At 39.9% G+C, this 15,395-nt stretch overlaps 1 protein-coding gene across 1 annotated transcript; it reads right to left on the bottom strand.

Moving 5' to 3' along the window:
• Window positions 1–212: 212 nt before the first annotated feature.
• Window positions 213–12,636, bottom strand: LOC306762395 (uncharacterized protein; the record flags this gene model as incomplete). The annotated part of the gene is made up of 9 exons (XM_079248838.1): window positions 12,550–12,636; window positions 11,729–11,977; window positions 10,858–11,052; window positions 9,053–9,222; window positions 8,793–8,942; window positions 8,348–8,520; window positions 8,106–8,270; window positions 456–550; window positions 213–359 (listed from the first exon to the last, which is right to left on the bottom strand). The coding sequence occupies exons 2-9, from the start codon at window positions 11,912–11,914 to the stop codon at window positions 213–215; spliced, it is 1,281 nt and encodes a 426-aa protein (XP_079104964.1). The 5' UTR covers window positions 11,915–11,977; window positions 12,550–12,636.
• Between the last annotated feature and the right edge of the window lie 2,759 nt (window positions 12,637–15,395).

Raw genomic sequence — 15,395 nt, forward strand, 5'->3', positions numbered from 1 at the left:
TGTCAAACTCCTTTAACTTTAACCTCAAAAAACCAGACATTCGGTGTTGTAGACTTTCCTCTTGCTGGGTTGAAATAAGGAGCCAAAAATAATAAGTAGCTATCCCTCCCCAACACTAGTGTGGGCTTGTTAAAAAGACAGTTTTGAAAGAAAAAAAGGTTCAAACTGTAATAAAAAAAAATACCTTTCCCATTTTACACGATGCATCTCTTTCAGTCTCTCCTCATCATTTCCATTTCCTCAATCTTCTCCTCCTCTTCCTTCCTACCTCCACTGCTCTCAGTCCCATTCTCCCTTTCTCGTCCTTCTTCCTCCCTTTCACTTGGCAGCAGTTGATCACCGAGTCCTACTCTTTTTGACTTGCAGACACCCCCACACACTTGAGAGCAGGTTACTCTGTGTCACTGACTGTTCTCTGCTGAGTGGCTGTGGGCGATGTGATGATGTCGAGTTACTGTGGCAATTCTGTTGCCGCGGCGACGCTTTCTCCAACGGCCAAATGCAGCACACGAGCATAGACACGCGCGCTGACTAACGCCTCTACTCAGGACTGGATAGGGGAGACAGCTAGAGAGTGCTCACAATTACACAGACCCACACATGCATAGCTCCAGACATGAAGGCCCTCAGCTTCACCTGCATGCTCTTCCACAGGGACACACTTCCCGTCTTTTAGAGTTCCAGAGTGCAGCAGTAATAATAAGACAGAGATGCAATGTAAAATTTAGACTTAATCCTGTGAAAATGAGGATTGTTGAGTTTTTTTTTTGGCAAACATCATAGATTGGTTTAGTTAGATAGCAGAATGCTATGCTCAAACTGCAGAATCTGCATTTTTGGTCAAAAATATGCTTGTTTTTATTTCTGTGTGTAGATGTGATTAACATGGCTGCTTTGCATAGTTTGCATGTTTAAAAGTGTTCTGTGCACATACTTACAAATGATTACTGGGTTTTTAAGCTGCAATAGATGAGTAACAGGGAGAGCAGCAGGTCCAGACCGATTTGATCAAAGTAATGACAACTGTAAAGATGACTGAAAGATGAAATGCTTGATGAGGCTTATAAACCTATGAAATCACAGCTGCTGTTTCATTTTAACCAAATCATTTTCACTGCTGTCGCCATTTTGTTTACATGAAACAACTTCTGTAACTCTGACAGGTTTGAGATCGTATAAGGTAACAAGCAAAACAACATGGAGGTCAGGAAAGCCATTACCAGGAGGGGAATCAAATAGCAAATGGGTATTATTAAAGGTCCTGACCTTGTCACCAAAAGAAATACTGAGCTAAAACACAGACAACCTAATTCCAAGCTTACCTAATGATCTCAGGGAAACAGCACTTTGGTTATCTTTCAGAAACAAAAGTGTTTAAGTTAACTTGAAAAGGATGGGTGGCGCTCCAGAGGTTTATTTATTAATAAATTAATAAATAATAGAGGCACCCTGAATGAAAACTTCATTTATTTGATCATTATGTGGCTGTCTATTTTTGTTTTTACCTATTAGGTCAGGTGTTTGTTTTTTTTTAAATTGTTTTTTATTATATTATATTATATTATACTAATATTATATTATATTATATTATACTATATTATATTATATTATATTATACTATATTATATTATATTATATTATACTATATTATATTTTTATTTATATATATATATATATATATATATATATATATATATATATATATATATATATATATATATATATATATATATATATATATATAGTTTTGTTTATATTTATTTGTTATTTAATTGTTAGGTCATCGTTTTTATGTAAAAGACTTTTAACATGCATTTGCTTTATTGGGAATTGCTGTATAAATAAGATTTGATTTGACTAGTACTACCATATAACTAGACTTGCACTGCTACTTCACCTCATGCTAACATCAGGTCAACAGTATTGCAAAATGTTAGTAGTTGTACTTGCAGGGATAAAGTTTCTTTTAGAAATGTGCAGCTCAATGTCAATCCACCACAGAACTTTTGCAGATTTTAGGTATGCACCCCCTGTGGACGACTAATTTGGCATCCATCTGATGTTCTACCATGAACTGTGAGCTCTCTCCAGAAGATCGGTTTATATGGCTCTTCTCTTATCTCTTGCTCTGTCTCTTCCTCTCTTTCATTCCCTCTTTTCCTTCGATAATATCTCCTTGCATTTCTTTGTTGAATCAGGCCCAGTGCAGGTTAATGGCCATTGTGTGTGTGTGTGTGTGTGTGTGTGTGTGTGTGTGTGTGTGTGTGTGTGTGTGTGTGTGTGTGTGTGTGTGTGTGTGTATGCACGGTACCAGTGATGTGGCACGGTGTGTGAAGTGAAACTCAGCTGTAAGGCCATGAGGTGTTCTGTAAGAAAAAGTAATGAAGTACAGTTCCAGCAGCGTCTCCAAAAAGGTGCATAATACATCAAAACATGTCATTATGCCATCAGACATCAGTTTTAAGGTCAGAAGGTCGCATAGTACATCTTTAAAGGATGAGTAATTAGTTTACTGGTGTTGTGCATCATTGTCACATCTGGAAAGATGTTTCGTTCCTCCTCCACTCGGTTTCCTAGGGTGTCCAGTTAGATTTCAGAAGTGACCCACCCCCCTCAGATCACCCTCTAGCTTCGCCCCTGTTTGTAACACAGTCAGCCTTTTCCTGATGAAATACAGTGTATTCTCTACCTTTATACCTTCATAAATGCTGGACTGCAATAGGGAGATTTTTACCTTGCAATATATAAAAGGGGATGAAAAGGCTGAAGAGTTTTGAGGTAAAATGGATTTGAAATGAATGAACAACTTTCCATGGAAGGAGCTGTTTGTAAAGAACAGAGAGAAAAAGCAGGGGGTGATTCAAATATACAAACAGGAAGCTGAAAGAAAAGTAACCCATGACAGTGAAAAGACTAAAAATGAATGGAGGGGATGGTTGCTATTGAATCTTAAAGTTACGCTGATTTGATAGTGGGAGAGGAGGAGAAAGGAAACAGGGAAGAGAATAAAAGAGGGAGAGTAATGACAGCAATCAGACAGCATTAGCAGAGCAGAGGCCAGTAACTAGAACTGTGACGCATGAGTCATCGACGGCCAGCAAGACCTAACACATGCACATAAAAAAGCCATCAACCACTTGCGCCACTCTCCCGATTCATCAGTCATCTCCATAATCCCTTTTGCTCTAGTAACTTATACACCTTTTTTGTTTTAAATGTATAATTGCCATTTATTTCCCATAAAAACTCCATATTTTGCACTTGCCTTGATTTTCCCTTTTCCAAATCTCTCTTCGGTGTAGACACACACACAGTCATGCATGCTCACACATTTGCACCAACACACCCACACAGATATCCACACACTCTCCCCCCCTCCTGCCTTGACATTCACACAGTCCTACAGCAATGCCGCACAAGAGCTCCTTCCTATGCTGCTCGCCCACCTGCTGCATCACACAGCACAACTCGAAGAAAGAAAGCATCTTTTCAACCTTTCGAAGTGAAAAGCACTTAAGGAAACATGTCATTCCCTTGCGAGCTGCATTTAAAATGTCCCCTTTTTAAAGCCTGCACCTGCTTCTGCAGCAGGTGGCAGACAGGTTGGTTTGCTTTTGACCTTTTGGCGAGAGTTGGGTTTAAAAGCAGCAGCTGAAATAGCATAAAAACTTTCCGAACAGCAGGACAATGTGTTCAGGTTTATTGCTAATATGTATTAATTAAATGTTAAATAAGGCAGTTCCCAAAAACTTTGGTTGTTGTTCTACATATTTGACTATTTACTGAATGTTTAGGTTCCTCATCTCAGGTAAGCCAGAATGTTTTTATAGTCATCCCCGGGGTGAAACCCCTCACTTATTATGAGGTTGCACAGAAATTGCTGAGTCATGTATATTTTTATTTACATGCCAGCTCTGTGAAAGAACACTTGAAATTTGATCAGTGTCAATTTCTAAAATCAGGCTTTCTTAACCGCTTTACTCATTAAAATATGAAATAGGCTACACATTTGTTCCTTTATTTGTATTTAAATTGGCATCATAGTACCGTGTTGGGATGTCATTATCTTCTAAAAATTCATTTTAAATTCATAATTACATTTACATGCAAAGTATTTGTTTGTTTGTTTGCTCATTTCTTATTTATAAAACACAAACTTGTGTGCTTGGAGATCGGTTGGAGCTACAGTGGGGGTTTGGGAAAATAAGTTGTTTTGTTGCAGTAGTTTTTTGTAAAAGTACAATTAAAATCTGATTAATTGATTTAAATATTAGTGAGTAGATACACTTCCAGCTGCTGGAGTAACACGAGTTGCCTTCTAAACGGTTGTTTCTGCAGGGTGGCCATGGCATCTACCTGCTGAACCCTTCCTACTCGTTACCTTTTCCCCTCTATCATACTTTTAAGTGACTGTGCCATCTTGGCAATAGATGCACATTATGATATTTGCATAAGAAGTGACCGACATGTTTCCATTAATATTTAATCCAGTTCACACTGGAGCCAATCCCAGCTGCAATCGGGCAAGAAAACAGTGGTAAACTCTGCATCGCTAGTCCATTACAAAGCTAACAGGACAAACAACCATCATGCCTACTTCCTACTGAAGTGGTTTAATCTAAAATGTATTTTAATTTAACCATGGAAGAAAGCTGGAATATGCAGATATTCCAGCTTGTCGGCTCCAGGCCAGTTTGAACCATGAGGCATGCTGTTGTGCTGGACCACTAGGAAAGAACAGCGATCTGTAATAAGGTGAGCACAGATACCCGTACAGCATGCAGAAAATAGGATAAACTTTAACTAAATAAATGTTCACCATTCAGTCTGTAGCACAATTCTGTAATCCTCCTTCAGGGGTTGGTGCTGTGGTCTGATTGTCTATTTTCCAACTGGTATTGGTCATCCTGGCATAAATGTTCACTGTCAGCACAGTGGTTCCACCTGATGCAGGTATGCGCATCTGGAAAACAACTCGGCACAACTTCAGGGTGGCTTTGCTTCCCAAAAGTCAACCATGAAAGCTGGTAATTGTGGTTCTGCATTGTTTAGTAGTCTGCTACGGCGTAGAGCCAAAATACTCCTCGTCTGTTTTATCACCTCACAAGATATTTCAGACCCTTCAGTGACAGATTCTCTCCATGATGTCAGATATTCATAATAATCTGAACCTTTCAGCTGAGAAAAAACCTTTTCATTTGGCTTCTCATGTTATTACTCTATTCTCACTCAATTTGTCAGATAGCTGAGGCTCGCTGTGCAAATCACTCCAATACAAAAGGAAAAGAGCCCAGGTTGAGGGAAAAAAAAAACATTAGAGACAAATCAGCCAAAGAAACGTGCTTGGTCATGGCTACACATTTGCAAAACTGTAATGACAGACCTCTTTATTCTCCGAATCAAACATGTCTGATTTCGACAAAACTGGAGGGAAAAAAATCAATGAAAATTCTGAATTTTAGGAATTTAGGAATTCTTATCCTGGTCTTACATCCTCATTGATGCAAGTTTTTTTTTTCATCTGTATTAAAATCCTTCATACATGCTTATTTTCTTAAACTCTTATCTACTTGGGCTGCACGGTGGAGTAGCAGTTAGCAACTGTGGCCTCACAGCAAGGTCACTGGTTCCAACAGTGGCCTTTGCATGTTCTCGCCTGGGTATGCTTCTCTCTGGGTATTCCAGCTTCCTCCCACCGTCCAAAGACATGCATGTTAGGTTTATTGATCACTAAATTCTCCCTAGGAATGGTTTGACTGGTTGTTCTGGGTCTGTGATGAACTGGCAACCTATCCAGGGTGACTGCTGCTTCCCAGTGACCCTTTATTGGAACAAACGATTAAGAAAATGGATGAATGGAATAGATTATGAAAGAAATGTCATCTGCTTCAGAATCCCATAGCAGTATATCTATAGGCTACATAGAAAACAGACCATGTTTTCATTGATTTTACTTTCCAGCCTCGCGGTTTCCTCTTAGTCACACTGCTTTGCTGTCAGATCAGTAAAACTGGTTTATTTAAATACATTACACACAACAAAGATAGAAATTATAGACCTATATCTAACCTCCCGTTTATGTCCAAAATTCTGGAGAAAATAGTTTAAGCTCAGCTACATGCCCACCTGAGCAGAAATAATTTATGCGAGGAGTTTCAGTCAGGATTTAGAGCTCATCATAGCACTGAGACGGCATTGGTGAAAGTTACTAATGACCTTCTTATGGCCTCAGACAAAGGACTTGTGTCCGTACTTATCTTGCTTGATCTTAGTGCTGCATTTGATACAGTCGATCATAACATTCTGTTACAAAGACTAGAACAGGTGATTGGAATTACAGGTACAGCGTTAAGCTGGTTTAAATCATATTTATCTGATAAACTTCAGTTTGTTCATGTAAATGACAAGTCCTCCTCCCAAACTACAGTAAGTCATGGAGTTCCTCAAGGTTCTGTACTTGGACCAATACTCTTCACGCTATATATGCTCCCTTTAGGCAAAATTATTAGACAGCATGGAATAAACTTTCATTGTTATGCAGATGATACTCAACTATACTTATCCTTTAAACCAGATGAAACAAATCAGCCCAATAGGCTACAAAATTGTCTCATAGACATAAAGACTTGGATGTCTAGAAATTTTCTCCTCTTAAACTCAGATAAGACTGAAGTAATTCTCGTTGGATCTGAAAAACTCAGAGCTAAATTTTCCGGTTTTGTAATGAACCTGGATGGCATTACTTTAGCTTCCAGTGCTACAGTGAGAAACCTTGGAGTAATATTTGACCCTGACCTGTCCTTTGGCCCACATATTAAGCAGGTTACTAAAACAGCCTTCTTTCATTTACGTAATATAGCCAAAATTAGGGACATTCTGTCTCGGAGTGATGCAGAAAAACTGGTTCACGCTTTTGTTACTTCGAGACTAGATTACTGTAACTCTCTATTACTGGGCTGTCCTAAATATGCCCTGAAAAGCCTTCAGCTGATCCAGAATTCTGCAGCCAGAGTCCTGACCAGAACCAGCATGAGAGATCATATTTCTCCAGTTTTAGCCTCTCTTCATTGGCTGCCTGTTGAATCTAGAATAGAATTTAAAATCCTTCTCCTTACATATAAAGCCCTCCACAACCAGGCACCACTATATATCAAAGACCTCATTGTTCCTTATATACCAAGCAGAGTACTTCGTTCGCAGACTGCAGGCTTACTTGTGGTTCCTAGAGTCTCAAAGAGCCGAGCAGGAGGCAGAGCCTTTGGTTATCAGGCCCCTCTCTTATGGAATAAGCTCCCAGTTAGTGTTAGGGAAGCAGACACCCTCCCCACCTTTAAGACGAGGCTGAAGACTTATCTTTTTGATAAGTCCTATAGCTAGGGATGGTTAGCATCCCTTAGTTATGCTGCTATAGGTTTAGACTGCTGAGGGACATTTCCTGATACACTGAGCTTCTTTCTTTTTCTCTTTATCTCTTTCTATCCCCCCCCCATAACAGTGTTGCATCATTAACATGTATGTCTCCTGTCTCAGCAGGTCTCCCTGGCCGGGAGTAGCAGTTCCTGTTGTCTGTTGTCTTTCTGTCCTCTTCCCCCCACACAGCAGAGGCAGATGGCTGCCTGTCCTGAGCCGGGTTCTGCCGGAGGTTTCCTTCCTGTTAAAAGGGAGTTTTTTCCTTCCCACTGTCGCCAGTGTGCTTGCTCAGGATGGGAGATTGAGTTGGACTCAACTCAATCTGTTGGTTTCCTTATATAGGCTGTTATGAATTGGCCTTCATTATGTTTTCCCCTCTGTCTGTAAAGCGTCTTGAGATGGCATTGCCGTGATTTGACGCTATATAAATAAAGTTGAATTGAATTGAAAGTTGAAATATTTAATAATTTACTTTGGAGAGTAAATGATTATTTACATCCTCTTTTATTCACTTGTCGATCCATGAAGTCTTTGATCAAGGCTTTCCTCCGGATCCGTCTCTACAATACTCAGTTTTAAATCCCCATCTGTTTGATTGCTTTCCTTTATCTCTTTTATTTCCATCTCGACCGCTCTTTGTTCTTCATTTAGTCCCTCTGCCTTGTTTGTCGGCGCTGCGGTTCTCAGTCTCTCACTGGCTTTTGTGAAGTAGCTCTCCAGCTTCGCCACAGGCCCCTCGTTGGAGAACAAGTGCTCCAGGTACAACTCTGCATACTGATCTGAGGTGATGCGGTCCAGGTTAACTTGGGAGGAAACATTTGTAGACGTAGCATCGGGCCCAGAAACTTGCCTTCTTCTCTCTGTTGAGATTAGCTTAGCTCAGTTTAATAAAACCTGACTGAGACGAACAGTTTCACAGGTTTATCAATAAGTCTACCTGTCTCTGCCTGCAGGTGGGACAGAGGGATGGTCACGCTCTTTCCTGCCTCTCTGTCTGTCACGGTGAGGCCCGTCATGGCTCCCTCCTCTGGCAGCTCAGTAGACGGGTCTGACTGAGCGAGAAGGCCACCTCGACATTTCACAACACAGACCGTATTCGACTTATAACGCCTGGAACATTGAAACGGATTTGGGATGGAAAATGAGCAGAAAATGATGTTAGTGTTATTAAAACTGAATCATTTATAGTTGCATCACAATATGAAACACTACGACTCAGTTTGTGGGTTTGTAGTTTCCACATGTAGCATCGGTTTTCAACCCGTCAACTCTCTTGTGCATTTTTTCATTACGTTTCTTAAAAACCTGAATGTGCACGCTGCTTTGTTCAGGAACGCCATGTGTCCTCTGAACGACCAGCAGATCACTGCATTCAGTCTTACCTGTAGGCAGGTATGATCTGTGCAAGGTCTTCCTTGTATTGCTGGAGTGCAGCCCTCGCAGAAAAGGGCTCAGCTTTGCTCTCCAGACGACTCAGGTGAACCAGCATCTGGGTGTGAAATGCAGCTCCGCTAGCCCAATGTCTGAGCGACCTGGAGGAACGCAAAGCGAGTGCACTTAACTCCTCGTAATTACCTCATTAGTCCTTACAGAGGATGTGAAACAATCCCTCCACCTCCGCAGAACACTGCTCTTCGCTCACCTTGAGTCGCAGTCTCCCCCCAGCAGACAGGTCTTCAGCTGGGTGAGGATGAGGCTGAACTGGGCCTCGAGCCTGACGGCATCCTGGATCAGCCGGCTTTTATCACTCATGCTGATCCTGCAGCGCTTCAGGTACTCCTCCATCACCTCCTGGAGCTCCCAGACTCTCTGCTGCAGGAGGACATTCAACCATGTGCAATCTTTATGTGGTTTTTATTTCTTTATTTAGAAGTTCTGTAAATTTCCTGCCTCTCAGTGACTTTCTCCAGCTCTTAAAGCTAAAATAATAACAGTGATTTCAGGGATCATGAGCAGAGTGGACTGAGATAACGCCGCTAGTAAAACAGCTTTGCTTCGAACATTTTTCCAGATGATTACGTGTTGAAAATGTACATTTTATTTGCCAAACACAATGAGACAAACCTTTATGTTTCTATAACAGCTTTAAACATTCAAGGATTTTCATTCTTATGAACATTGCCATGTTTCCTTTATGCCCAGGAGGGAAATAAAGGTCAACTTAATCATGCTGGGGGGGAAAAAAAACAGGTTGTAAAGTTGTGGGAGGATGTTTAACAGCACACCAAGGACACTTAACAAAAACTTGACAAAATTCAATGAATCCCAATTCTTCCTTGTGCGGCATCAGCTTAGAGACATGGTTACCACATCCTGCTCTGATTTCCTCCGACCTCGTGCCCAGATATTACAGACTAATCTGATTATTCATCCTACTGTATTTTGTATTAACAAGGATATAAGCAACAGATCTTTATGTTCATGAACACCGGGGCTTTCCAGTCAGATTCCATTAGGTCAGTGTTAATTCATTCAGTCATTCATTGTCTACACCGCTTAGTCCAGTTAAGAGTTGTGGGGAAGCTGGAGCCTATCCCAGCAATCATCAGGCAAGAGGCAGAGTACACCCTGGACACGTCGCCAGTCCATTACAGGGCCAAAGGTTAGTGACCAATTCTATTTTATATCCATTCAATAGATCAGAAACTATCTCAGACTCCAAACCGGAGCATCAGTCGTGCTTATAAGTGTCTTTTTTTTTTTTTTTTTATTACAGATTGCCATTTTAAAAACATGTCCTGTCATTACACATAATGTATTTACTCCTGTAATCTTTACCATAATTCATGCTACATGATGCTACGCAAGTTTTCATATTCCACCATGTAAATATGTAGCTAGCTTGTGAGGTTGTTTTTATTTACACTTATTTTTACTTAAGTGTATATTTGTGTGTTATATTTGTTGCGGTGCATGTTTTTGTTTTCCGTTGCTTCCTGCACTTTATTCCCTAAACGCTGCCGTAACTCCACTGTGGGATTAAATAAAGTCGAAGTCATGGTCAAAGACCTCGTAGTCTGTCTACAAGACAGACATCCTGAATTTGGTCAGATATTCTGTCTTTAAATGCTCAGTACCAAGCTTTCAACTGCTGTCTGGCTGTTGCACCTTTTGACTTCCACTTTTCAGCCGAGTCCTGTGCCCTCGATGATGACGGGATTTAAAGGTGGCAATAAACTGGAAGCTTTGGCACATGGACTAAATTTCCTGGAAAGAGCTCTCAAAAGCGTTTTAGGACCGACTGGAAACTTTCTCTGACAGATATGCAAAGGACAAATCATATTAAACCTTAATTTTGGGGATTGCTTGTTTATCTCTAGTAATACTTTTAAGTATTAAGTTTAAGTTTAAATTTGGACTGAAATTACTTCAGTAAATATGTACAGTAGCACATGCTTAACATTTATGCAAACCCTCTTTGCTTCATTCTTTTCTCTCAGGTTTTACCTGGCATGACGACGATCCTGCTGCCCTTCTTTTCACTTCCGATGATTGTTTTGATGATGTGTAGGCCAAATCCATCACCATAGTGACGACTAATCCCACCAGGCTGGCGAGACGTGGCTCATCCGAGAAGGTAGACAGTCGGCCTATCAGATCTTTCAAGTAGGAGGGCGCCCTGTTGCCGATGTCATTCTGCAGCTAAGGGAGGTCAAACAGAGAAGTTTTATGTCACGCTTTGACTAATAAAATACAACTTTATCGTTTTTAGGAACAGATGTTAACACCATTAAGTCATCATCACATTGTTTTATTCTCTATCTACTTTCCAACCACCATCACATCACCATTTCTAATGCATGTTCGTCACAAACGCTCCTCCTGACTCACAGCAACAGCATCTTCTGACTCTTCCTGTTAATCTCCACCTGCACTTCAGATCTGAGTGGATTTAAAAGGTGATCAATGACATTTTCACCCACTGAGTCTGTTTCAGAGGGTGGACACCAACTACTGTAGTGTTTTGTAGTCACACCGTTCCTCTTAGCTGTTTTGCTCCGATGCATTCAACACCATAAGGCTTTATAATCAGCTCAAACTAAAACTCATTTTGCATCAAAGCTGGCCTAAAGAGAGATAAATTATCACAAAATATTACATATATGCACATTAAATTCCATTTAATCACACACTGATCCAAACTGAGCTCCAAAACAAACTGATGTGAGGAAATTGCTGACTAATATGACTAAATACTAAAAATAATCACCACTGTCGTTTAGTTGAATATTGATATTTTACATGCTGTAATTAGTCAGAAGTACATCAACATTATTATAAGCTCTACTATGACTTTATTCTTTTTAATGATGTTAACCTGTTTTAGTTGCTCCTGAAGGCAGGCCTGGGAGGAAAAACCCTCATCGTGACTGGCTAGGAGGAGAGGATGGACGACCCCGAGGTCAGGTACCGCCCCATCTTCCAACATGGCATCAAACAGGACAGACCCAACTGCATCCCTCAGCTGGTGAAGCTCCTCCTCTGATGACAACAGCTGCCCCATATTTACTTTGATATCGGTATAAATAGAAATAAAGAGGCAAATCCTCCTAAATTATGGGAACATCTGAGGAAAAACAGAGAACTATGAAAAACTTTAAGAAAAATGCAAGTCAAAGATTTTCTAAACTAAATATGAATATATTTACAGTCACCTCTTATCTCTCTCTTTTTTCTTTCTTTCTTTCATTTTTTGATAATTCACATACAAGTGAATATATGCAATATAACAAACATGGCTGTGCTTTTACAATTGTAACATTTGAAATAAGGGAACAATTGTGAATAGTTCGACCAATACATTTTCTTTTTTTTAAATTAAGTGCAAAAAAGAGGCAAAACATTGCAAAAGGTCACAAGACTTCAGACTGAGACAATTGAGAATATCATGTAATATCATGTTAATAGGAACACATTGTTTGAGCTATGGGGTTTTCAATACGATTAAAAGATTTTCCATATAGTTTGAGCTCATTTCTTTTTTTAAAAAAGATCAAATTAGGGGAGCATTTCTGAAATTTACATTTGTGAATAAAAAAAAAAATTGGCGAAACATAAAACGAGATTAATACAGAGTTCGTCTTTCTTGTATTTAATCAGCATACCAAATATAATAGGCTATATGGCATCTTTATTTACTCTTATCTGTCAACAGCGCACGTCCTCGTCTTCCTCTTCTTCTTCTGTCCCTCCTCCTCCCACACTAACAACTTCCACCAAGACAACACAGCCCGCAGTGTAGCTCAGCGGTAAAGCTGCAGCGCCCTCTGGTGGCGCTGACCCAGAAGTGAGCTTCCTGTTGCCAGTTTCCACTGCTCGTTTATTGGGAATTAAGGCCACTGAGAGCGACCGATTTACACTTTTGCTCCTCATACTTATGCAGCATGACAGTTAATGTATCATGTTTAAAAATAAGATCCTTGGGAATAAAAGTAGCAAACTCTTTATGGATATAAAATATAGGTCAGGGGCTTTTTATTCAGCTAAATGGAACAATGGGCTATGATGACTTTTTTAACTTGATAAAAAATAGGGCAAAGGGAGTTGGGATTTATGTGGCGTGAGAAATGTTCTTTAACTGGGACAAGGGCTTGGGAGGGACGTGATTCAGGTGTGTTGGAGAAGGGATCATCTTAAAGCTGCAGGATAATACTTCTCCAGGACATCCCTGTTGTACACTTTGACAGGACTCGGCAACTTCAATCCTGTAAGTGTTAAGACTTTACCTGCTGCAACACACTTGACTCAAATCAATGGCTAATTAGCAGACTTGTGAGGACTTTGTCAAGCTCTGCACAAGTCTGCTCAAAAAGTCTGACGTGTGTCAGGTGTGTTGCAGCTGGGACTGGTGAGGCAATTTTTGTGTCTTCAGTTGCTGCTCTACAACGTTAGGTTAGGTCAGGGGTGGGCAAATCCGGTCCTCGAGGGCCGCAGTCCTACAAGTGTTGGGAGTTTCCCTGCTTCAACACAGCTGATTCACATCAGACTTGATTAGCAGACTGCTGCAGAGCCTGACATCCAACTACACTAGTCTGCTAATTACCCACTGATTTGCTGCAGCTGATTTGCTGCAGGGAAACTCCCAACACTTGTAGGACTGCGGCCCTCGAGGACCGGAGTTGCCCACCCCTGGGTTAGGTGATTCTGTAAGGACACTGCAGTTTGTCCCTTTTTATGTTCAGTACGCCCTACATTCCTTCTAGTTATTGGAGACCTCGACAGTGGTGACTGGATTACGTCACACCCTCAGGCCATCTCGGGGTCATCCACCCAACCAGCCAGGCAGAGCAGCAGGATCAAGGTGCTAAAGTGAGACTGACCCACAGAGAGAAGCAGTATAAGTGAAAATGACATTTCTTCTGTTGACTTTTCCTTGGTTACATCACTTTGACCTCACAGTGGATTAAAACATAATATTTTTAATGTGGTTTTGACTTATTTTCATCATTCTTATTCATTCTTGTTCTTTTCCTTACTCCTCCTTCATCCTCCATCTTTCCTCCTTCTTCTTCTTTCCCCCTCCCCGCTGCTTTTTTCCTTTTTTCTCTATTTATTTATCACTTCTTATTTTAACATGATCAATACTAATAGTAATGTTTTATGTAGCATTACTAGAATATTATATATTACTAATTTGATTTAAATGTTTAAATATTTGGCATTTTATCTACATTAATTTTCTGAAATGTTTTAATATCTATAACATGATTGGAGTACTTTAATATGAATTTCACATAAAATTCAATAAAACATTTCAGTGTTTTGCTATTTAACAATATTATAATATTTCATTCAAATATTAAAATATCATTTCTAACTATTTAATCAGACAATAAGAAGCTGAATATTGATCTTAAATTTGTGTTCTTGTGTTGTACTTTTTAAAAATCCACCAGCGAGACGTGGAAACATCCAGGCAAAGATGACTTTATTTAAAAAGCACTTTACAACAGCAGCTACTGAACAAAGTGCTGATCTCCAGATCTCTTTTGTTTACAGAAACAAGGCCAAGCAGTCACATTTAGTTTGGTACGTACACACTGATATTTAAAAAATTTAACACACTTACAGTAAACAAGACAGGCACGAAACCCCATAAAAAGACAAAGATGCACATTTTCCGCATTTCTTCTTCTTCCTTCCTTGTTCCATTCGTCTTTTCCTCCCCAGCAGCCTGCTTCCCATCTCTTTTTGCTGTTGACACTGATAGCTCCAGTCAGTTTGTTGCGGTGTTTACCGGTTCAGCTTCGTTGCCGGGGGAGACTGTGTCTGTCTCTCCGTGGAAACTTGGCCTTGATGACACACTTCACACTCCTCTGAGAGCAATAAATATTTAAATGTGTTCACGTCACAAACCTGCACATCAGCACTTTGGAACAAGCATGAATGCACACACACATATATACATGACTAAGAGGAGAAAATCCAGCGCTCCCTCTTCATTGCCCGTTTCTTTTTTTTCCTCTTGACTTTTTGTAAAGGTCTCATTTCCATCTAAGGCAAGGTGTTGACAAGAGTAGAGGAAGGGTGGGGGAGAAAGGAGGAAAGAAAAGCAAAAGAGAACGAATAGCAGAGAAAGAATGTAATGATGATGGAGGAGAATGACACATAGACTCAACAAACACTCTAATATCCTGGCAGCCCTCAAAAAAACATTACCAATATTAATCAAGACCATGCTGGGTGTGTTATTTTATGTGATAATGCAGCTCTAATTTAATTTTCAATTAAAAACCATATAAATGAGACAGCAGAGAAGTGACATTTCATGTAAATGTCTCTACACACTCCATGTGCTTGAATGTCTAGATTGATAACAGAGCAAGACAAAAGCACATTATCTTCTTCTAATGCAGCAATTACTCACAACAGTAAACATTGACCTAATAACAATCAATCACATGATATCTGGCAATTATTCAGTTTTTTTTTTTTCATATTACATATTTATATTATTAAACATTATATATTGTGCCGGTCCAGTT

Source organism: Telmatherina bonti (assembly GCF_933228915.1).
Source record: "Telmatherina bonti genome assembly, chromosome: 11".
Classification (NCBI taxonomy): Eukaryota; Metazoa; Chordata; class Actinopteri; order Atheriniformes; family Telmatherinidae; genus Telmatherina; species Telmatherina bonti.